This window comes from Artemia sp. Qi Xiang Cuo, chromosome 1, assembly GCF_049724085.1.
Source record: "Artemia sp. Qi Xiang Cuo chromosome 1, ASM4972408v1, whole genome shotgun sequence".
Classification (NCBI taxonomy): domain Eukaryota; kingdom Metazoa; phylum Arthropoda; class Branchiopoda; order Anostraca; family Artemiidae; genus Artemia; species Artemia sp. Qi Xiang Cuo.
Window position 1 is genome coordinate 24,601,680 of NC_142794.1, and position 25,254 is coordinate 24,626,933.

A 25,254-nucleotide genomic window follows, 5' to 3' on the forward strand; every position below is an offset into this window, starting at 1 on the left:
TATTATGCGATGCGACAAGAATGGCACTCTCGTCGAAAAGTATGCTAGCGACCGTACTATCAAGAAGACAAGGCCTGAATATCGGCTACTGGAACCTATGCCCGATTAAATGTTCAATGACACAAGCATTTGGAGATGATGAATTTTCTCTTTATAACATTGATAGTCTGTGAGTTAATGATACGAGACTTACTGGACGTAACATCTTGACTCTTGAATACTCGGCTGGGAATGCGGTCTCTTTTTAAAACTCGGGTCTATTAGGTTGATATGGCTGAGCAGGAGTAGATATCCTGTTGTCCCCAAAAGCAGCTACTGGGCTCATCGAATTTGAGCCTTTGTCTGAGAGACTCGCACGGGCAAGAATTTAGGGCGCACGAACAATCTGACTGTCCATAGCGTTTACGCCCCAATAAGAGATGCCACTCAACAGCAAAAAGATCAGTTTGACAGTGACCTGCAGACAGTCATTGATATGAGTCCCAATAAATATATCCTCCTCTTTGGAAGCGACTTTAATGCCAGAATCGGCGGAAAGCTGCATAACTCGGAACATGTGATCGGCAAGCACGGCCTTGGAGACAGGTGCACAAATGAAAACAGGCTTTTGCTGTTCGCAATGCAGAACAATCTCGCTGTGGCTAACACCTTGTTTAGGCACAAGCCGTGTCATCTGTATGCATGGGACTCCCGTGATGGAAGATTAAAAGCCCAAAGAGATTCTCTCCTTGTATCCCGACGATGGAGATCCATGGTGTTGTACTCGAGAGGTCACAGATGTGCTGACACGTGATCTAAAAATGGATCTGACCACTTCTTGCTGAAGACAAGGCTAAAGTACATACTTAGCTCAAGGAAGACTACTATGCCAAACCAGAAAATAGACGTGCCGAAGCTGAAAGTAGATGAGTACCAAAGAGCATTTGTCCCTGAATTCTCAAACCGCTTCACTGTCCTTCAAGATGATACTGAGGAGGCAATCCCGACTGATCAGTGCCCCAAGATAAAGATTGAGAAGAAATGGAGCAAATTCAAGGACCACGTCAATGAAGCTGCCGCAAACATACTTGGGTTTGTCAAGCGTAAAACCAAAAAATGGATCTCAGAAAATACAATCAAACTCTCTGCCAAGAAAAAAGAAATGACCAACAAGAAGTCCCAAACGTACAAAGTGCTGCGACAAGAATGTCACAAATCAGAAAGAGCTAACAAAAAAGCCTACTGGTCTAATGTTGCCAGTGATATGGAAAGATCCGCATCACGGAACAATACACGAAAACTCTATCAGATACTTGGAGAATGCACTGGGAAAAAGAAGCAAACTACCATTCCCTCGCTTAAGGCGAAGGATGAGAACTTACTTACAAGCAGCGAGGAACGCATCGAAAGAGGGCGAGTTCATTTCCAAGAGCTATTGAGACCAGGAGACAATAGTAATCGAAAGCAACCACTTACAGAACCGCACAACCAGGGTCATGAAAATGTATGCATGGACCCACCCTCCAGGGATGAAGTAATTAAGGCGATCCAAGTTTTGAAAAACCGTAAAAGCCCAGGAAAAGATGGGATTCCTGCCGAGTTACTAAAAGCTCTCCCCGAGGCGGCGGAAGATGAACTTCATAGCGTGATAACCGAAGGTTGGGACAATGAATACATCCCAGATGAGTGGAACACCTCAATAATTGTCCCTATCTTCAAAAAAGGAGACCAAATGGACTGCAAAAACTACCGAGGTATATCCCTTATCCCCATTGCTGCCAAGCTGTTCGCAGTCATACTTTTAAATAGATTCAGAGACACCAGATACACCCGAACGCGACCCAACCAAGCAGGGTTCAGGCCGGGTATGGGTTGCTAAGACCAGATTTTTCGTCTGCGACAGATCCTTAAACACCGGTTTAAACACCATCAGGAAACAATCCAAATCTTCGGAGACTTCATTACTGCGTTTGATTGGGTCTATCATGACACAAAATAGGAAGCACTGGGAGAGAACGATTTGCCTAAGGAAAGCATCAATCTTTTAGGAGCCTACTGTACTGAAACAGAGACCCGGGGAAGAGTCAATGGCAATCTTCCACATAAGGTCCAGATCGAGGAAGGGTTACGTCAGGACTGTTTCCTTTCACCAACTTTGTTCAATTTCGTCATCGATTGGATCCTCAGGGTCCTGGACAATTATAAAGGCATTGCAGTGAACCCGTCCTTCTCCGTCACAGATCTTGGCTATGCTGACGATGTGGACATGCTTGCTGAATCCGTCGCAGAAGCCCAGGCTATGATAAATGACGTGGTAGTCAAGGCACTTTCAACTGGTCACCAAATAAACCTACCAATAACAAAATCCATGCGAACAGATTGGATGGATGAAATCCCTGTGACCCTAAATGGTAATCAGATAGAGGATGTCCAGTCGTTCAAATACCTCGGATCGATGGTAAACCCTGACGGCGAATCTTCAGAAGAAATCCAGAACCGCATATCGTCAGCCTGTAGTGTCTTCCTTCAATTACGGAAATATCTCTGGAAGCGGAGCGAAATATCGCCACGCACGAAGCTCCGAGTGAATGAAGCTATGGTTCTCTTTGTCCTCCTCTATGGATTGAAACGTGGTCACTGAAAGCAGCCGAAGCGTTGAGCTTGAACACCTTCAACCACAAAAGCCTGCACTATATCCTGGGCATCCGCCTCTCAGATAAAATCTCGAATGAAGAAGTAAGGAGAAGATGTGGGGATCGCCCACTTGTCTCTGAAATTGTTAAGCATAGGAGACTGAGATAGTTTGGCCACACAATGCACAGACCAGATGACCATATAAGCAAAAAAAAACTTCAAATGTCTACCACTACCTGCTTGGAAGAAGAGGGCAGGAGGCCAAAAGAAGACGTGGCTAGCAACAGTTAAGTCTGATCTGGAGCCAATCGGGGGATTCCGAAAATACGGTCGTCACTGGGATCGCCAGTGACTGGAACTGGTGTAGTCTGCCACCCTCGAGCGAAACCTATGGAAGGAGACATGTCGTCATCTGCTGGGCGCCACGATGAGTCTGGATGCGAATTGAACGTGCAACAAGTACAAGTAAGTAATATCTCTTTTGACTCTTAAAAAGTGAGCGAGAACTTTCAATTTGCAATTATATGAGCCCTCTCCGAAGTTTATACGAGCATCCATTCCATAAGAACTTAATGTGCCCCCAGAGCATTACTTAAAACGCCTGCCTCCAGGCCTTGGGGGCTGTTTCAACCCCGGAGTTTTCCTTATATGATTTTTAAACTATTTTTTAAAAAAATGGCTATATGAAAGTTCTTCTCGGATGGGTTTGAGGAAAATAGGGCATGGAGGGGGGGGGTCTAGTTGCCGTCCGATATCTTTTGAATCTTTAAAAGTGAACTAGAACTTTCAGTTTCAAATCAAATGACCACTCTCCGAATTTATACGAGCATACCTTCCATAAGAACCATACATGCCCCCAGAGCAATACTTACAACGCCTCTTCAGGGCCCTTTGGGGTTGCGTCGACACAGGAGTTTTCCTTATCTGACCTTTGAACTATTTTTAACAAAATGGCCATACGTAAAGGAGTTTTTTTGTATGATCTTTGAACTATTGTTAACAAAATGGCTACCTCAAGTTTTTATCAGATGTATTTGGGGAAAAAGGGCTTGGAGGGGGATAGTTGCCTTCCGATCACTTTTGACTCTTAAAAAGGAGACTAGAACTCTTGATATCCAATATAATGAGCCCCCTTTGAAGTTTATACAACGACCCCTTCTATATGAAGTGTCTCTGGGAAAAAATGGAGTTTCTGGGTACATTTCCGATCCATTTACGGTTCCGATCACATTTGACTCTTAAAAAGTGAAATACATCTTTCAATTTTCAATCAAATGAGCCCTCTATGAAGTTTATACTAGCATCCCTTCCATAACAACCATATATGCCCCCAGAACATAACTTACAACAACTACCCTTGGGCCCTGGGGGGCTGTGTCGACACTGGATTTTTTATTATCTGAACTTTGAACTATTTTTAACAAAATGTTTATCTCAAAATTTTTATCTGATACATTTAGAGCGTGGAGGGAGGGAGGCGCTAGTTGCCCTCCGATCTCTTTTGACTCTTCAGAAGTGAACAAGAACTTTCAATTTCGAATCAAATGAGCCCTCTCTGAAGTTTATACGAGCTCCCATCCATAAGAACTATATATGCTCCAAGAGAATTATTTACAACGCGTGCCTCCGGGCCCTGGGGGGTTGTATTGACACAGGAGTTTTTCTTATCTGTCCTTTGAACTATTTTTTATGAAATGGCTATTTAAAAATTTTATCGGATGGGCTTGGGGTAAAGAGGGTGTGTGTGAGGGGGGGGGGCTAGTTGCCCTCGGATATCTTTTGACTCTTAAAAAGAGAGCTAGAACTTTTAATTTCCAATTGAATGAGCCGTCTTTGAAGTTTACATGAGCATCCCTTTCAAAAGAACCATATACGCCCAAGGACAACACTTACAACGCCTACCCTCCGGGCCCTGGGGGTTGTGTTGACACCGGAGTTTTTTTATTTAATTTTCGAACAAATTTGAAAAAAAACTGGTTATCTTAAAATTATTAGCGGATAGGTTTGGGGAAACGAGGGCGTGGGGGAGGGGGCTAGTTGCCCTTAAATCCCTTGACTCTTAAAAAGTGAACTAGAACTTTCAATTTCCAATCAAATTAGCCCTATATGAAGTTTATACGAGCATTCCTTTCATAAGAACCAAACAAGCCTTCAGGGCATAAATCATAACACCTACCCCCGGGCCCTGGAGGGTTTTATTGACACCGCAGTCTTTCTTATCCGACCTTTGAGCTATTTTTAACAAAATGTCTATCTCAAAATTGTCATCAGATGGGTTTGGAAAAAGAAGGCGGGGGGGGGCTAGTTGCCCTTGGATCACTTTCGACTATTAAAAAGTGAACTCAACCTTTCAATTTCCAATCAAAATCCCTCTGAAGTTTATACGATCATTCCTTTCGTAAGAACCATATGTGCCCCATGGCATAACTTACAACGCCTGCCACCAGGCTCTGGGGAGTTGACACCTGAGTTCTTGTTATCAGACTTTTGAACAATTTTTAACCTACTGGCTATCTTAAAATTTTATCGGAAGCATTTGGGGAAAAAGGGGCGGGGGGGAGGGGCTAGTTGCCCTCCAATCTCTATTGACTTCAAAAACTGAACTAGAATTTTCAATTTCTAATCAAATGAGCCCTCTCTGAAGTTTTTACGAGCATCCCTTCCACAAGAACCACATATTCCCCCAGGGCACGACTTACAACGCCTGTCATCGGACCCTGGGGGGCTGCGTCGACCCCGGAATTCTCGTTATATGGTCTTTCAACTATTTTTAGAAAATGGCTATCTCAAAGTTCTTATTGGATGGGTTTGAGGGGAAAAGGGCGTGGAGGGGGGTCGGGGGTAGATGCTCTCCAATCTCTTTTGTCCATTAAACATTGAACTAGAACTTTCAATTTCCAATAAAATGAGCGCTCTTTGAAGTTTTTACGAGCATCCCTTCCATAAGAACCATATCTGTCCCCAGGGCATAACTTAAAACGGCTGCCCCCGGCCCTGGGGGGTTGTGTCGACACTGGGGTTTTTGTTATATGATCTTAGAACTATTTTAAAAAAAATAAATTTCTCAAAGTTTTTATCGCATACATTTGGAAAAAAGGGCACGGGGGGGGGGGGCTGGTTACCCTCCTATTCTTTTGAGCTTAGAAAGTGAACTAGAACTTTCAATTTCCAATCAAATGAGCCCTGTCTGAAGTTTATACGAGCATTCCTTCCGTAAGAAGCATATATGTCCCCAGGGCATAACTTGTAACCCTTCCCCTGAAGACTGTGGGGGTAGTTTCCTGCTCAAAGATGTAATTTACAGAAATTTCAACTACGTTGAACAAAATGGCTATCTCAAAATTTTGATTGGATGTGTTTTGGGAAATGGTGGGCGTGGAAGGGGTATCGATTGCCTTCCAATAACTTTCAACTTTTAAAAAGGGCACTTGCTATTTAAATTTCCAAACGAATGAGCCCTTTATGAAGTTTTTACGACAACGCTTTCTATAAAAATCTTATATGGCCCCAGGGCATAACTTACAACCCTTGTCCTAAAGGCTGTGTGTGGGGGGGGGGGGTTATCATCCTCAAAGACCTAATTTCCAGAATTTTCAACTACATTGAACAAAATGGCTATCTCAAAATGTTGATTGGAGATGTTTGGGGAGAAGGTGGGCGTGAGTTGAGCCCTTTTTGAAGTTTCTACGACAAAGCTTCCTATAAAAACCCTATATGCCCCTAGGGTATAACTTACAACACATGCCCTGAGGGCTCTGGGGGGAGTTTCCTCCTCAAAAACACAATTTCTATCTGGAAATAAACTACTTAGAACAAAATGGCTATCTCAAAATTTTTAATGGATGTGTTTGGGGAAATGGTGGGCGTAGAACGGGTATTAGTTGCCTTCCAATCACTTTTTACCCATAGAAAGGGCACTAGAACTCTCGATTTCCAATCGAATGAGCTCCCTTTGAAGTTTTTACAATGACCCCTTCCATATGAAGCGCCTCTGGGAAAATAAAATAATAATAAATAATAAAACATTAAAGCCGTATGTCCTTTACTAAAGACAACGCTATAGCGGTGCCTCCGATTTTATGATGAGTCAGACCGGTATCCCATTTTACGTATATTTTTTATTTTTATTTTAATAATATTTTATTATGTCATCATTTATCATTATATTATGTGTTATCCACCATTTTATGTATATTTATTTATGTATTATATGTTATGATGTCATAACATCATTTCATAACAATCGCGGTTATGCAACATATTTTTGAAAAAAATGCCTAAAAAACTGACGTGTGTTATTTTCCTATATTTGCAAAATCCTGAAAAACTAGGGCTATTCTGGAAACTAAGCTTTATTGAGGTTTTTAGAGAGTTAAAATCGTGTTGTAAAATTTATTAATTTAACGTTTTCGTTTGGATTCGGGCCCATTCATATTTTTCCGCTATGGTGGCGCTATTTGCAACTTTGATCATGTTCTATATGTTTCACCCGGTACAGTTTATTGGTCAAAAGTAAGATATAGGGCGAACCCATGCCAATGAAATTTAGTTTAGTTAAACATCTATACCTGAAATATCGCCACCGTACAAAATATTAGATGAGATTTGAATCTTATATAGGGAGCCGACGACTTTTGGACAAGGTATATTTTGAAGTAAGATTGAAAAAAAGAAAGTAATGAAGGAGCATGAGTTTCTAGTGCCTGGTATTTCTTACTTGTTTAGCTGTAAATATGAAATGCTTATTTTAAAATCAAATTGCCCCCCATCGCGGATGCTTGCGCGATATAGTTGACTCGAGTAGGCTAGCCATCTCCGGGGTGATAAAAAAATTTCTTTCTAAAGAAAGAAAATTATTTCTTAGACCACACTGCCTTTTCATTTACAAAAATGAAAAAGATAAAAATGGGTTTAATTTAAATAAAGATTGATCCCACTCAAGAATTGCGCTGTGTAAATTCAAGAACAAACCAAGAACCGGTTACTCTTGTGTCTGTATTAAAAGATAATTAGCTTATACTCAATGAAAAAAAAAGTGGCGGGTGACAGAATACATGAGAGTTATGTAATTTGGGCTATATATTTGCATATTAGGGGGGGGGCTAAAGTATTTGGATAATGTGAAATTAGAAAACAATTCTTATTTCATAATATGCAGAGTAATTGCAGGTAATACATTTTGCATGCAGACCCGCTATATATTAACCCCACCCCCTAGTGTGTAAACATATAACCAAATTTGTTTCTAAAGCATTATATTTTCATCCCGTTTTTTTTTTTTTTTTAGGAACTGCCTAGATTTAATTCTTGAGTCGGGCTGCTATAAAAGAAAAGTACTAACCTGTTTTTTCTCTCTCGAGTTTTTAAACAGAGAAAACATTTTTCCGCAATTCGAAAATCGTTTCCTTTTGTAACATGAAATATTTTATTTACATACGTACCAGAACAAAAGTAATTGAAATTTGAAATGCTATTTTTAAGTCAATAACCACTAGGTTGTTTTCCCCGTCAGTTAAGCTTGTACCATATTGTTGCCTAGCTTTTTTGGGGGTGATGGGTTTCTTATTGCATAAAAAAGTATTTGTTGAAACATTCGTACCAGAACGCCAGAAACAGATCATTGCTTTTTAGAAATATCTAGATTTAGAAGTGCAGGCCTCAAACAATGTGTCAAAGAGGGATTGACCGCATGTGTTTCAGTGGGATAATTTTTTTATTCATCTCAAATCATTTTCAAAAATGCAAAAATCACCTTTGTATCGTAAAAACTTGTTTACTTCATAAGGAGACAAGCATAGACGATATTGCGACATGATATGCCTGGGCCGCATCAAAGTCACGTTTGTCAACAAAAAAGCTGAATTTCATTAATGACCAAGGCCGTATCCAAGCGGGGGGAATTACAGCGTTTGAATCTCTGCCCCCATTAAATTTTTGTCCTACACGCAAAAAAGTAACACAAATTTTATATACTCATTTTTTTGTAACTGCTCCTCCCCCCGAAAAATACTCTCACCCCCCAAACAGCAATCCTGGATGCACCATTGTAAATTATATGCAGTTTTTCTCTATTTTAGCGTCAAACTCATATTTCAGAAGCAGAAACCTAATATCTAGAATTAGAAGTACTGATCCCAAACAATGTGGCAAAGAGGAATTGACCACACGTATTTCAGTGGCAGAATATTTTTTTTCAATCTGAAATTATTTTTGAAAATGGAAAATCCACCTTTGTATCGTAAAAACTTGTTTACTTCCTAAGGAGACAAGCATAGACGATATTGCGACATTTTATGCCAGGGCTGCATCAAAGTCACGTTTGTTGACTAAAAAGCAAAGTTTTATTAATGATCGAGGCCGCATCCAAGTGGGGAGATTTACCGGTTTTTTACCCCTCCTTCGGCCAATTTGTTTTGGCTTACTCGCAAAAATGTAACAACAATTTTTACAAAATCAATTTGAAAGTTTTTGTAACTCCCCTCCTCCAAAAAATATTTCAGCCCCCCAAACAATAATCTTGAATGCGCCCTAGTCAATTATATATGATTTTGGTACTTGTATAAAATATAAAACACACTCGAGAACTTGTGTTGCGATTACCCGGTTTTTCAAGCTGTCTTTACCAGACAATAACCTTCGGCTTGTTGAGAAACCAAATAATAGCTGTTATTTTAGTTTAATATTTAGTTGGTATTTTGGTTAGGTTAGGTTTTGTTAGGTTAGGTTTTGTTAGGTTTTGTTACTAAAGCATTGTATTTTCATCATATTTTGTTTTATTTCAAGCAGTCACCAAATTTCAATTCTCGGGTGTGTTTTATATAATAGACAAGTACCGTGGTTTTTTGTAATTTTAGCTTCGAACTCATATTTCAGAAGAAAAAACTTAAAATGATTCCTAACGTTGAGAAGTTTCTCAACAAGATTACCCCCTTTGGAGACACTAAGCGTTGACAGTAATATTATTGTTAGACCCAAGATATCTAGCTTCTCTAAGGGAGAGAGAGAGAGAAAGAGAGAGGGGGATTACAAAATTACTTTAAAAAATGTATCAAAAATTGATAATATAATGTGTAAAATTGTGTCGTAAAGCTATGGGAATCGCAGTCACTAAACTCAGCATTTTCAGAACTAAATACAAAAGCTAAATAAATTTAAATTTGAAGTCTGACTCGATTCCGATAGCATTATCAAATAACCTGATACTAGACTGAAGGATAGCATGTAGAGGATTTAAACAGGATTCCAACTTAAAGATTTGTTTCTACAAAATCACCCCTTTCTTTGCATAAAGTTCACAGAAATCAGATATACAACTGGGGTATTGGGAGACGCGGCCTTACTGGTGCGCAAGGCCTTGTGAAGCCGGCACTACGCGGGGCCTGACGTTATGGTCGTAATATAGCGGGAGCAATAATAATGTAGCCTCTAGCGGGACTGTTACCAATGTGATTCCTAGGGTTCAGCAGGAAAGTTGTGGTTTAGGGCCAAAAGGGTGTCTAACGAAGGAGGGTTTTGACAGTTTTAAAACCGCTGGCCCCGCTTAATATAAAGGGGGAGCGCAAATTTGGGAACTCAAGTCGTACATTCCACGGTTTTTTCTGTGAGTCCCCTCATGAAGTCACAAAATCACTCATGTGATTGTAATTCATAACATATTTGGCCCTGTTAGCGCGAGGCCCAGTGCGGTAGCACCACTTGCCACTCCCAAAGGCCTGTAAAAGAATATTGAGAGCAAGAACATATCCAGGACTTAGTTTCAGAGGGAGGGGGGGGTTGGAGGTGAAAAAACGGTACTTATGTATTATACGCAACTCACTCAAGTGCTACATTTAATTAGAACCTGTTTCTTTGACACTCAATCCTAATGAAATATCACTAAATATGAAAATATAATACTTTAGGAACAAATTTGAGCTTTTGCCCCCCTCCTCCCTGGATACGCCCTTGTCCCCAGGGTATGCTTAGATAATTTAAAGACAAAAATACCGTTATTTTGTGAAATAAATAATCTCTGAATTAGCTTCAAACGACATCAATTGTTCAGTTATTTTTTATCAATAAAACTAGATATACTAGATAATTAGATAAGTATTCCACCAGATAATTGAGGAACTTGCATAATTGGGAATTAGACTAGCACCTTGGCATTATCGACTGTGGCTGGATTACGTAAGCACCATGGCTTACGTAGTTTTGAATTCATAGTTGAACCAAATATTTGCACAAATACATCATAACGAACAGTTAAGGAAAACCCCAAGCGCTGTTCGTCCTCCGTTGAGGTTCAGCCCTTTTTGAATCTCTTAAGCTACTTGTAGGTCGAAATTCTTTTTGAGGACAGTCCCTCTAAACTACATTTATCATCTCAAAATTTTTTATTTTCTTGCTTTCGGAAAGTATTATCACAACTCAAAACCACAGTGGATTTACGTCGTCACACCTGCAAAATGGCCGTAAAGAAAGAGAAGCAAGTTAGATTAATCAAGCAAGAAATGTGGAGTTTATTCACACTATTTTTATAACTATCAATTTCCTCTAAATGTAACTTAAAAGTAAACAAACAGATGAAACCATTGCAGTGGTTTCATTTAAATGTAAATGTACCATTATGACAACAAGCAAGCCAAATATATAAAGTGCTCAAACTTGTTCTTTTTTGTAAGTAAAACTAAGCTAAATTAAACAAGTTTTAAACATAAAAAATTGAAAAGTAATTTAAAACCATAAGGGCGGAAGTAGGTTCACTAAGGTCAGTTTTGGCCCAAGATTTTTTACCCTTGAACGCTTCTGCCCCATCTGCCTCCTCGGTAGTCAGTTAAATTTTAGGCATTCGTTATTCTTTTATTCTTCACCATTCATTCTTTTTATTTGTTTTGCATGGTTACCAAAAGCACTGCCTGACCCTCTGCCTTGGAGTGTCTTCATGTACCAGCTTATAACTTTATCTTGTGGTTTAAGAACAAACTATAGATCTAATTTTAAGCAGTATAGTTGTCTACCAATAAAAATACACATTCAAATCATACCTTTTTAAAGAGGGATGCCTGATCATGAAAATCTGTCTCTGCAATCTCTCCAAAAAGATTTACGCATAAAATTATTCCTGTAAACATTTTGAACGGTTGGCTTTAATGATACTCCTTTGAAAAATCAGCTAGATTGTATTGGAATGTTTTTATCAAAAAAAAAATTGTTGAGGACATTTCTAGCCTCTGTGTCTTACCGAATTTAAGCTGTACCAACTGATTAACTGGATCGACTGATTTTGAGGTTCTTTCTTAATCAGACTAATGAAATTTCTCGCTTTCTTTGAATTTTCTGTTTCAGCCTATCTTCATCCTATTAGGTATTTGGAAACCTTTCATAATTTTATTGTGGGGGACCACTATAAGGAGACAATTGAAGTCCATGCAGTTTATGTATTTTAAAAAAGTAGTTGCCTCGAAAAATAATTTTAGTAGCTTGGCTCTTAAAGATGACCTGGGTCTACCAAATTTTTTACATAAAAGGAATATAAAGATGATCAAATTTTGGTTACAGATATTACATTTGCTCGATAACCGTCGAGTGAAAGTGGCTTACAATGACCTGTTGAAATCTTCTAAAAAGGCAAAATGGGCAAAACAGGTTAAAGCCGCTCTGGAAAAAGCTGGCTTCTCATAGGCATGGAATAATGACCAGGGTCCATATTGCAAACCTGATAATTTCCTTAGAACGTTGTATTTGGTTCTTAAGGACCAGGATATGCAGGTTTGGCTTACTGATTTTAAGAAGTCAGGTAATCTAAGATTTTATATGTCGATTAAAGTAGTTTACGAAAAGGAGTTTTACTAGATACTTTACCTACCTTGGAGGGCGCTAAGGTGTTGGTTGTAGGTGTGAGCAGATTGTGTGCCTTAGTGTAGTGCACACTGGGATTCTTATGATGAAAATGGCCCGGGAGGTAGGTCTGCTTGCCCCCTTTTTAGGGAATACGGGAGTGACCTACAAAATTTTATGTGTAATTGTCAAAGTTTGGAGAATTTACAGGGAAAAAGTGAGCGTGGGAGGGGGCCTAGTTGCCCTCCAATTTTTTGGTCACTTAAAAAGGGCACTAGAACTTTTAATTTTCGTTCTAATGAGTCCTCTCGCGATATTCTAGGACCATTGAGTCGATACGATCACCCCTGAAGAAAAAAGAAAAAAATCCTTGATCTTTCTTCTGGCAAAAAATACAAAATTCCACATTTTTGCAGATAAGAGCGTGAAACCTCTACACTAGGGTTCTCTGATACGCTGAATCTGATGGTGTGATGTTCATTAGGATTCTATGACTTTTAACTGGTGTTTTCTCCTTTTTTCGAAAATAAAGCAAATATTCTCAGGCTCGTTATTTTTGATGGGTATGACTATAATTGATGAAACTTATATATTCAAAATCAACATAAAATGTTATTCTTTTGATGTATCTATTGATATCAAAATTCTGTTTTTAGATTGAGTCGGGTCGCTTCATACTTACAGTTCGTTACCACAAACTGTTTGATTAGGAAAAGTTCTTGCAGCTTGAAGAAAGTCATTATGATCAGTAAAAAACTGAAGGGTCAAGGGCTTAACAGCTTGGCAGACTTACCCATACCATTTCATATATAGGCTTTTCCGTAAAGTTTTCCAGATTTCATTTATAGTATTAGAGGTAGAAAAGGAATTACCGAATACATAATTTGCATGCGATTCAGTATGATATGTATGTTCATTCTGTTTTTGGATTTTTAAATTAATCAAGGGTGGCCAAGAATCTTCAGAGGTAACCTGCCTCTTCAGGTACCTTATGAAATCTATCTATTCGGTTGTTAAGTCGATAATAAGTCATCCTACTAAAGAAATTATTATCTCTGTTTTAGAGTATAAAAAGTTTATTGAACAAAATCTACGAAATTATTTTATTTATAATTACATATTATTTTTAAAAAATAAACAAACTTATTTTACAAAGAAAAATATAAAGATATAAAAAACATCTTGTTAAAAAAACCAACGCCCCCAATCCCTCAAAGTCATCCGATAGTTGGATTGGGACAGCCAGTTTGTTCAATCCAGTTGAACTGTCCAATAACTCTGCCTGTGAGCATAAAAATACCTACACATCCTTAGGGGAAAAGTCTGTAAGTTATGAAATTTGCCCATTGTTTCCGAATAGCATTTGGTACTGGAAAGTGTAAAAACTTTTTGGAGGGGGGGGGGTGAATTTTCTACTTGGGAAATTTTAGTGCATGAGGAGTGAAATTTCTGCATGAGGATATAAGTATCCAGAGGGTGAAATTTCATGGGAAATTAAACACCGAGGAAATTTGCCAGAATTCCCATACTAAATATTTTTTTGTATTTTTCCACAATGGAAAGATTTACCACTAAGGGAGAATTTCCTTGGGTCGGCGGTTTTTCTACTGGATAAATTTTCCACGGGGGAATCTTTTGCTGGAGAAACGTTTCACTTGGGGTGTGATTTCAGGGAAAGATTTACCACTAAGGGAGATTTCAGTCATGACTTGAAAAATAATCAGAATTTAAAGTCTTTTTCAAATAAATGTGTGTTACGGAGAACTTTTCTGGCAGAATCATCCGTAAGAAATTTTCTGAGGCACAATTTTCAGCGGCAATAGAATTGTCCTGCGTCAATTTTTCCTCGCGTGGGAGGAAGTATGTTACGTGAGAAAAACTTTCCATAGACAGATTTTCCATGGGAGAAAGGAATTTTCCTTGAGGAAAGAGCCAGGTTTTGGATGTGTTTGGGGGAATGATGGGCGTGGGGGGGGGGCTAGTTGCCCTCCAATCATTTTTCAAATATTAAAAAGGGCACTATAACTCTCGATTTGCAATCGAATGAGCCCCTTTTGAAGTTTCTACGACAACCCCTTCCATATGAAGTGCCTTTGGAGAAAAAAAATAATAATAATAAAACATTGGAGCCGTATGGCCTTTACTATAGGCAACGCTACAGCGTTGCCTCTGATAAAGCAAATTTTCTCAGGCCCTTAACTTTTGATGGGTTTGACTAAACTTGATGAAACTGATATATTCGAAATCAACATAAAATGCTGATTCTTTTGATGTATCTATTGATATCAAAATTCCGTTTTTTAGAGTTTCTGTTACTATTGAGTCGGGTCGCTTCATACTTACAGAAATCAACATAAAATGCTATTCTTATTTTTCTCTTTGCCTACTAAATTTTATATGTGGAGATTTTTACCGGGTTGGGATATTCTAGAGGATCTTTCCTTGGGTCGGGGGTTTTCCCACTGGATAAATTTTCCACGGGGGAATCTTTTGCTGGAGAAACGTTTCACTTGGGGTGTGATTTCAGGGAAAGATTTACCACTAAGGGAGATTTCAGTCATGACTTGAAAAATAATCAGAATTTAAAGTCTTTTTCAAATAAATGTGTGTTACGGAGAACTTTTCTGGCAGAATCATCCGTAAGAAATTTTCTGAGGCGCAATTTTCAGCGGCAATAGAATTGTCCTGCGTCAATTTTTCCTCGCGTGGGAGGAAGTATGTTACGTGAGAAAAACTTTCCATAGACAGATTTTCCATGGGAGAAAGGAATTTTCCTTGAGGAAAGAGCTGGGTTTTGGATGTGTTTGGGGGAATGATGGGCGTGGGGGGGGGGCTAGTTGCCCTCCAATCATTTTCAAATATTAAAAAGGGCACTATAACTCTCGATTTGCAATCGAATGAGCCCCTTTTGAAGTTTCTACGACAACCCCTTCCATATGAAGTGCCTTTGGAGAAAAAAAATAATAATAATAAAACATTGGAGCCGTATGGCCTTTACTATAGGCAACGCTACAGCGTTGCCTCTGATAAAGCAAATATTCTCAGGCTCGTTAGTTTTGATGGGTTTGACTAAACTTGATGAAACTTATTTATTCGAAATCAACATAAAATGCTATTCTTTTGACGTATCTATTGATATCAAAATTCCGTTTTTTAGAGTTTCCGTTACTATTGAGTCGGGTCGCTTCATACTTACAGAAATCAACATAAAATGCTATTGTTATTTTTCTCTTTGCCTACTAAATTTTATATGTGGAGATTTTTACCGGGTTGGGATATTCTAGAGGATCTTTCCTTGGGTCGGGGGTTTTCCCACTGGATAAATTTTCCATGGGGGAATCTTTTGCTGGAGAAACGTTTCACTTGGGGTGTGATTTCAGGGAAAGATTTACCACTAAGGGAGATTTCAGTCATGACTTGAAAAATAATCAGAATTTAAAGTCTTTTTCAAATAAATGTGTGTTACGGAGAACTTTTCTGGCAGAATCATCCGTAAGAAATTTTCTGAGGCGCAATTTTTAGCGGCAATAGAATTGTCCTGGGTTGATTTTTCCTCGCGTGGGAGGAAGTATGTTACGTGGAAGAAACTTTCCATAGACAGATTTTCCATGGGGAAAGGAATTTTCCTTGGAAAAAGAGCCTGGTTTTCCGACATAATTTAAGAAACAATCAGAAACTATAAAAGAAATAGCTTTTTTCAGCTGAGAGTAAGGAGCAACATTGAAACTTAAAACAAAAAATTATTACGTATGTGAGGGGGTTCCCCCACCCTCCACAATACCTCGCTCTTTACGCTAAGGTTTGACAATTTGTCCTAATTCTTTAAGAACAACTCCTGAAACACAAGGGCTATTTAATTAGAACAACAAAAAGCTTTTTTAAAAATATTGTACTACCAAAAGTCTTAATATTTTGTATTAATCAAAATTGTATAAGAGAAAATTTTTAACATATATTTCGTTTTCAATAAAATTCAAATTATATTCTGGGTTGTTGACGGCACAGAGGGCGTTATACTTATTCTTCTTTGTGTTAGCTTGTGCTCGTTTTGAGTTTGACTGGGTCATTTATTGTAATTTCTATTGATTAAAGTTTCATTTATTTTTTGATAGTGATTTTTGGTAGTTTTACGCTTGAAAAATTATATGACCTTATTTCTGTTCAGCTTTCGTTTAAAGTTTCGTTTTTCACTCTTTACGCTAAAGTTGTTTTTAGCACTGTTAAAAGAGCTTTTTATTCTAATAAAATGGCCTTTGTGATTCAGGAGTCATTCTTAAGGAATTGGGACGAAATTCAAACTTTAGCATAAAAAGCGAAGTATTTTTGATGGGGCAACCTTCCCCCCTCATATGCCTAAGAATTTCGGTTCATTTTAAGCTTTAATGTTGCTCCTTACTTTCAGTTGAATTTTTTTTAGTATAATCTAAAAAAGAATGGTTTAAAAATTCTGGTGGTTGATTCCTATGGTTTAGTTTATAACCTGTAATTTGTTAAATGATGATTTTTTTTTCTTATTTGTGTGTGTGTGTTTTTTTTTTTGTTTGTTTTTTTTTTTGCTAAATCTTTGGAGTCCTCCATCGTCTGATTTCAGTGCCATATTTGATTAAGCTCCTGCTCCTTCTGTCCCTTCTTGTGTCTCTTTTTTTCTTCTCTCTATCTTTACGAGTTGTCGTTGTTCTTGCATTTTATGTTCTTTGTGGGGGGAGGGGGGTATTGTGATTGTTTATTGAGTTGTTTTTGTTGTTTATGTTTGGTTGAAATATATCTTATGATAAAAAAACAATAAATAAAAAAGGAATTAAACCAGTATTCCAATTTTTATTATTTCTGTTTCATGTTCTTTCCAGGTCAATCCCACAATGTTGTTACTTTACCCTAATCTCTCCTTGTATCAATTGTAATCTTTTTTTAGTTCGTTTATTGGAAAGTTGTACATTTGTTTACTTTTTAATATTGATTTTTTCCTCTTTCCTTATTTCTCTTAAATTTATCTAATTTTTTCTTTCAATATATTTTTTTTTAATAAAAAATCTATTTTTGCGTTTACTAGAATTCATACTCCTCTCCCTCCAAGTAAAAAAATTTCATGCGGGCTATTCCCCCCTTCCCACCAAGTTTTGGCAATAATTTCCAAGTTCAAATTTATTAAATGTCGTTTGTGATGCATAAAGTGCCATTAAATCTTAAGCCATGGTTGAAATATAAATTTAGATATAAAATCAATAAATGATTTATTGCTCCTTTAGTAGGGACACCTTGTTAGTAAAAAAAAACCACGGCTAAAAGAATTGATTTTCAAGCGTGTTAAAAGCAAATTCCTTCCCTAAGCCCATTGAATTGTTCTTGGACCTCTCCAAAATCCTTACTCCTCCAAATCCAGGTGGGGGCGCAAGGGGTGTTCCTCTTACGTATTGCTGGATTTGGGGAGAATAACATATTGAATATTAAATTTTATTTTATTTTTTAGAGGTTGAACAGTTTTTTTATGGCGGGCTGGTTTTTATAACTTACTATTTTTTGTATAAATATTTTTATATCGTTTTAATTTCAACAGATTTATTAGAACTTTAACCTTCAGGAGATTTTAGATTAAATTTTCAAAAATTTCCGCCACTAGTACTTGTGTACATAATGGTAAACGCTCGAGAACAAACCGGTTTAATCTGTCTGTGTTAAGAGACAATTAAAAACAAAAAATTTTTAAACAAGAAAAACGGGTTTTAATTTTCTATAAAGCAGTGAAATAAAAAAAAATTAATTATGCAAAAAAGCTCCGAATATTTCGGCCCCACATCCGGTAGCCTTTCTCAACGGAAAAAAAAATAAATAAATAAATAAAAAAAAAAAAAAAAAAAAAAAAAATTAACTTACATCACAATAAAACATACTAAACACAAAAAATAGAAAGAAAAAAAAACAAAAGAAAAAATATAAATAAATAAGAAACAAAACTCACATATTAAATAAACACTTCCATGCACTGAATGTCTATAATGATTCGAGTCGCCTCCTCCCAATATATAAATGGAAATATATTAAATAAACACTTCCATGCACTGAATGTCTATAATGATTCAACTCGCCTCCTCCCAGTATATAAATGGAAATCTATCAAAAATGATTTGAATCATTATATACATTCAGTGGATGGAAGTGTTTAATTAATATGTGAGTTTTGTTTCTTACTTATTTATATTTTTTCTTTTGTTTTTTTTTCTTTCTCTTTATGTGTTTAGTATGTTTTATTGTGATGTAAGTTTTTTTTTTAATGTGTTTTTTTTTTTTATTTATTTTATTTTAATTTTTTTTCCGTTGAGAAAGGCTCCCGGATGTGGGGCCGAAATATTCGGAGCTTTTGTGCATGATTAATTGTTTTGTATTTCACTGCTTTATAGAAAATTAAAACCCGTTTTTCTTGTTTAAAAATTTTTTCGTTTTTAATGGAAAAGCAGTGTGGTCTAAGAAATTATTTAAGAGACAATTAGCTTACGCTCCGTGGAAAACAAGTGACAGGTGATAGAATATATTGAATTTATATAATTTGCACATTAGGATTGGGGTGGGGGAGGGTAGATTGTTTGGACAGCGTAAAGTTAGAAAACAATTCTTACTTCATAATATGAATAAAAAGTGCAGCTAAAACATTTTGCGTGCGGACCAGCTATCATTCATCCATACCCCCCCCCCCCCTAATGCGCAAATGTATAACCCAGATGTGTTTGTAAAGTATTATATTTTCATCATGTTTTAGTATATTTCATTAGGTTTAACCAAACTTTATTTTTCGTGTGAGTACCATTATGTGCACAAGTACCCTTACCTATCTTTGATGTATTATCGTTGAGGTTCCCTTTGAATTGCTAGCATTTCTTTATTCGCTAGTTTATCAGAGCAACCTATTATGCATCCCCTGTAAAAAAGATCCACCTCTGCCTCCAATCTACTACAAAAGTACTTCAATGACAAGGAAAAAATCGATATTATTTAGTATAAGAATCGTGTAAATTTAAATACATGCAGTTGGCACAGTCAAAGAATTATAAAATTCAATCATGAATTCTTATATAAAAAAGAAGGCATTTTGAACAATAAAGCATGAGATTAGAGCATGTGTCTTTGAATAGCCAGGCAAATGGAAAAGAGTTTGAATGGAGAATATTGCATTTCTTTGTTTGGCTTGTCCATTTCATTTAGCTAGTATGATTCGAGTGCTTGTGAAGCGAATATCCATATTTTAACTTACTTCTCATTACCCTTTCAGTATAACATATAAGGTAAAATTCAAGTTTTGCTACTTTTTACTGTCTTGGAAAGACGTTAGGCTACGTATTTAATAAATTCAGAAAACTTTTTTTCAGGCACGTAGCTTTTAATTGGGGACTGATCAACATTTTCATTTACGTATTTCGTACTTTCTCTTAGACTGCTCAATTTTGCATATGTGGGATTTTGATTTGGGGAGGTTCTGGGGCAAGGGGGACGCTGGTTCCCATATGTAATGTGTGGAAGCTTTATTAAAGAAAAATTTTATAAAACGCATCAAAAGTTGGTTTATATTCAATTTTGTTATGTTTAGGATAAGGCCTTATAGGATACAACCTATGGAATAGACACAGGATGATCATTATAGAATTGAGCAAAATTAGAATCTTACCCCTTAACTAGGATTATATTTTAAAATTTCAGGAAAAGAATAAAAAAAATAGACAACTTTCTCACAACTCTACTTTTTAAAACAATAAGAAACTTTAGCGTAATGAGCGGGGCGGTGAGAAGGAGGCAGCCCCTTTCATATACGGAATAATTTATGTTCGTTTAAAGTTTTAGTGCTGCTCCTTACTTACAATTGGAAAAAATTGTCTTTCTTATTTAATTTTTAATAGAAGACTATTAAAAAATTTTCCAAGATTTTCAATTTCCTTAAGTACTCAGTAACATGTATATACTTAAAATTCATTTCAACAAACTGTTAAAATAAAACACTCAATTTATTTTTTTCATGATGTAGGCATATTATTCTGACAGCTCCCTGTGGTTCTTGCCTGTAAAAGATATTTAATTTCTCATAATTATTTGTTATAAGATCTTAACTCTACAATTCTCTACCATGAGCTTTTCAATTCAACTAATTCATTCCCTCTCTACGTCATTTTTTAGGTTAATTTCTCGTTATTGTCACTATACGAGTCTTGTTACCTTCATGAAAGGTTTATTTTTCTATATAGAGGTTTTGACCTCTTAATATCAAATGGCTAAATTTTATGTGTCGCGATGCTTCGCTACGATTGGCCTTTTGCGCAAAATACAGGATAGGAGAGCCTAGTCTCCGGTTAATAGTCTCTGGCTGGCTTTAAAAGGGGACTCTACAACTCCCTATACCAACTTGATTGAGACTTTCTTTTTAGATTCTTTCATTTCTTTGATGCAATGAATCACGGTAAAAAAAAAAAAAAAAAAAAAAAAATACATATGAACAAGCAGGTATATTAAAAAATATAAAATTTCTTTTCAAGCAGTTCATGGTAACAAGCATAAGTAAGGAGTGACACGGCTCAATAGTATCCGAAACTCTAAAAGTGGAATTTTGATATCAATAAGAATCGGCTTATTGTGCTGATTCCAAATACATGAAATCGATAAAGTTTAGTATTACTCGTCAAAAGCTACGAGCCTGAGAAGATTTGCTTGATTTTCGAAAAAGGAGGAAATATCCCCTAAAACTCAAGGCATCTTAATAAAAATCACACCATTAAATGCAACGTATCAGAGAACCCCATTGTAGCGGTTTCAAGCTCCCGTTTGCAAAAATGTGGATATTGGTATGTTTTGCTAGAAGAAGGATCATGGATGTGTGTTTTGTTTTTTGTTTGTTTTTCCCAGGGGTGATTGTATCGAAACAATAGTCCTTGAATATCGGAAAAAGGCTCATTCGAATTGAAATCAAAAGTTCTAGTTCCCTTTTTAAGAGACCAAAAAGATTGGAGGGCAACTAGCTCCTCTCCCACGCCCCTTTTTCTCCAAAGTCATATAGTCAAAACTTTGAGAACGATTCGAGCAAACTACGACCCGCCCTTTGATGTCCCCGACTTGTTAAATGATTTGCTTTTAGGAATGTTAGAGAAAAACCCAAAAGAGCGATGGTCCATGGAGCAGGTTGTCAACCACGTTTGGCTGCGCTTGGATGTAAATCCATCTGATTACAATTTCTTTGACATGATTACGGAGTGTAGGTATTTTTTAATCTTTCAGTACGTATTAGGGGAAATCATGGCCCGGATATCTTCATTTTTAGTGTTTTGGTAGTTGTTTGATTGCCACGTGTCTGACCGTGAGTGAAGTACGAAAAAATGGATGTTTTAAAGTTGGAAGTTCGCGGAGGGGGTAAAGAGTCAAGCTTTAATTCGATTAGGAAGGAGGAGAAACGTGTGCAGCTATATGTCTTGGTGCAGTGAGTTGCTAGTAGTAATAGTACTTTAATTAATTCGAAATAAGTTTTCGGACAACCTGGAATGGAATTTCAGGATTCATATACTTTTGCCCTTTTTGCATCAGTGCCCAAATATTGTGGGTGTGCTTCAGAAGCTAATTACCATTAATAATAACCAGTCCTTTGTTATTATCTTCTTGACGAAAATTAAAAATAACCAAAAAGTTTGCCCATTCTCATCAATCTTGGAGATGGTATGCAAACCCATCCTCCCTTAAGAATAGAGTGTCATTTGTGCTTTATGAAAACAATATACGTCTTGAACAGTGCTGTTTTCCAAAACATTTAAATATCAAAGTAGTAATCGAATTTCCGTGAAAAACAACTGGTCCTTAAAAGGAATATATTCTCAAGGTTTTCTTAAGGTTTTAAGTACTGTGAATAAATGCTGACTCAAGGGTGTACGAAGAAAATATATTAAACAAGCCCTTAAAATGATATCTGAACATAGTCAGACATATTGTTGTTTATAGCCACATATGGTCGAAATTACGGCAGACATGTTGCATCTTTTGGAAGATTTTGATACCCGCTTGGAGCTCCTGAGACTGACTCTCAAGGTCGATTTTGCGTGACCGACGTTGGCCGTTTGGCTCAAGTTTCAGAAGAAAGCCTAGGAGAAGCCATTAAATGTAATTTAGAACCATTCTTGGGCAGTTATAATTCTGTAGCTCTTGATGCCAATAAAGGTAAGAACAATTTCTGCAAATGACTCATTCAATCAGTAGAATTAAATATTTGGCAATGAACAGTCTGTTTAAATGTCACACGAGATACTTAAACAAATTGCGCCGTATATTCTCTTGTGAGGATTTACAGCTGATGTTGGGGTCTTTAAATCAACGTCTTTTAGATTTATCGTGACAATAGGCAGTTTTTTTTTAATTTACAATATATGTCCAATAAAAGGAAAAAAAATTGTTTTCCGCTGTTTAACATAGGACTTCATTTACTTGTAACTGGAAGTTGCCCTGATGTCAGAAAGGAGTTTTACTATAATCAGTGTAGGTTTTACTAAATACAGGTACGATAATCAGTTTCATTTTTCAGTGTTAAAAAGGCACTTTTTCGTCACTATTTTTTTCTTTTCGCCCTAAAAATTACCTTAAAAAACCTTCAATTTATGATTCTTTGTAATTCCAAATAACTAAAATATCATCCATTAAAATATCATCCATTGGAATTACGGGGAATCACAGATTGAAGGTTTTTTGGAACATTTAAATAATCTGGGAGGAGAATTAATTTTTACAATTGAAAAGGAAACAGAGAATAAGTTACCGTTTCTAGATAATTTGATCCATAGAAATAATAACGAACTAGCGTTTTGAATTTACCGTAAACCGTCTAATAACAACCGTTACTTGTCATTCGCATCAAATCATCCGATCCAGGTAAAAAGCGGTGTGGTTATTTCTTTAGTTGATAGGGTATTAAAATGATAAAGAATTTGGCCGCATAATTGCGGCCAAATTCCTATCTTTAACTGGGCCAAGTCCGCAGTGACTGCTCTCTCTCAATTTGTTAACATGCCAGTACAATATTTTACTATTATGCCGTCTAGCTGCATCTTTCAGATCCTCGGTAATTTTATCCATGGCATCCACTTCACACCTCCTTAGTGCTTTTTCACTAATATTTCTAGCTGCAGCCCTAACTTTCTTCCCTAAGACACCTTCAGCAGCTTCACAAATTATTTTTCTAAAATTATTCCAACCATCTTCCACATTATCAATTTTTACTCTTAAGTTTGGTATTCAACTGTTCCTGGAAATTGTCTCAAATTCTTATCCTGGAGTCTACCAACATCAAAACTTCCCGGGAGGTAGTTACCCTTCCGATATTTCAGCTTTAAATTAACCCTTGACACTACTAGATAGTGATCTTTACTTTTAACATCAATAACGGCACTTCAATATACCCTAGTATCTTGTATTGATCCTGCCAGTCTTCAGTTTACAATAACTTAATCCATAAGGTTTACTGTCTTACCGTCACGTGAATACCATGTTAACTTATGAGCCATTTTATGACCAAACACCGTATTGGTTATAACTAGATTGTTATACCTACAAAATTGCAAAAAACTGTATCCATTACTCTATTTTTTCCTATAACAAATTTACCTAGGCTAGGATACCATAAATCCCTATGTCTACCAGTCTGGGCATTAATATCTCCCAGCAAAAACATCATATTTATGCCTGGGACCCTGTCCCTCTTTGTTCCTGTAAATATAAGTAAAATTCATATAAGCCACTAGTATCTCCGTCAGTCTGTTCTGCAGGGGCATATACTATCATACTGATACCCTGCACTTTTTACTCATAAAAAGAACGCCGAGCAATGTACTAATGATACCTTCCCGGCCTAAACAAGACTTGGCAGCTTCCTCATTCATCATGAGCCCTACTCCCTGTCTTTGTACCCCATTCTTCCTGCCTGAGTAAACAAATTCTATATCACCTAATTTCATACTTCCTACCCCTGGGATATGAGTTTCTGAAACTCCTAATAAATCCAGTTCGAATCGTCTGAATACGTCAGTCAAAATGTCGATATGATAGTCATTTTTATTAGCATAGTCTTAAGTAGTGTAATTTACTTAATTAACTCAAGTTTGCGTTAATTAAACTTGCTCCTAACTCAAGTTTATCGGAACAACCTCTTTTGCCCCCACCCCCCAATTTTTTCTGATCAACATATTTTGTGTCCCCCCCCCCTAACAAATCCTGGATCCCCCCCTGACTAGTTTAGACCTATATGGTACATGATAAATCAGTATTATTTTTGTATGCTGTTTGATGACTTTGCTGCACTTCTTAGATATTATTAGATATATATATATAATATATAAGATATTTATAATAATATTTATTTTTATGCCTAAGTTTTAAAACTGCGATACCCTGAAATAAAGATACTTCTTCTGGGGTGAAAAATCTAAAGTTTGTATTTGTTTTAAACTGGAACTTCAAGCCTCTGTAATAGGATTCTCGGATATAATAGTCTAATAGATTGATTTCGATCAAGATCGTTTCAGATTTTGGGGCTGTTTCACCCTTATTCGAAAATCATGCAAATCTCCACCGTAGCTTTGGATGGGTTTCTTTAAACTAGATAAATTTTGTATACTTGGTATCAGCATACAAAATTATTTTTTATACAAGAGTCAGTCTTAAAGCTTTCTTTTAGAGTGTCAGTTACTTTCAGCCAACTTTCCTCCTTATTTTGAGTTTGTTACCCTGATGTACCTTTTACCATGAACTCACATTTCTGACTTTTTCCCCGGTCCTCCGTTTTAAAGCTCAAAGAATAGTTCAAGATACTGCCAA

General features: G+C 36.7%; 2 protein-coding genes across 2 annotated transcripts in view; both read left to right on the forward strand.

Annotated features, from left to right (window-relative positions):
• LOC148956140 (large ribosomal subunit protein mL65-like) overlaps window positions 1-25,254 on the forward strand; it is a 160,680-nt gene that overhangs the window by 15,715 nt on the left and 119,711 nt on the right. The gene's annotated exons all lie outside the window — the stretch shown is intronic.
• LOC148956141 (uncharacterized) lies at window positions 866-2,620 on the forward strand. Its single transcript, XM_089089413.1, has 2 exons — window positions 866-1,637; window positions 2,028-2,620. The coding sequence occupies exons 1-2, from the start codon at window positions 866-868 to the stop codon at window positions 2,618-2,620; spliced, it is 1,365 nt and encodes a 454-aa protein (XP_088945539.1).

Excerpts from the sequence above, each read along its gene's own strand:
- LOC148956141 (XM_089089413.1), top strand. The coding sequence starts at position 866 with ATGCCAAACCAGAAAATAGACGTGCCGAAGCTGAAAGTAGATGAGTAC. Across the intron at positions 1,638-2,027 it reads TCATAGCGTGATAACCGAAG|GAGCCTACTGTACTGAAACA; the intron begins GTTGGGACAATG and ends TCAATCTTTTAG.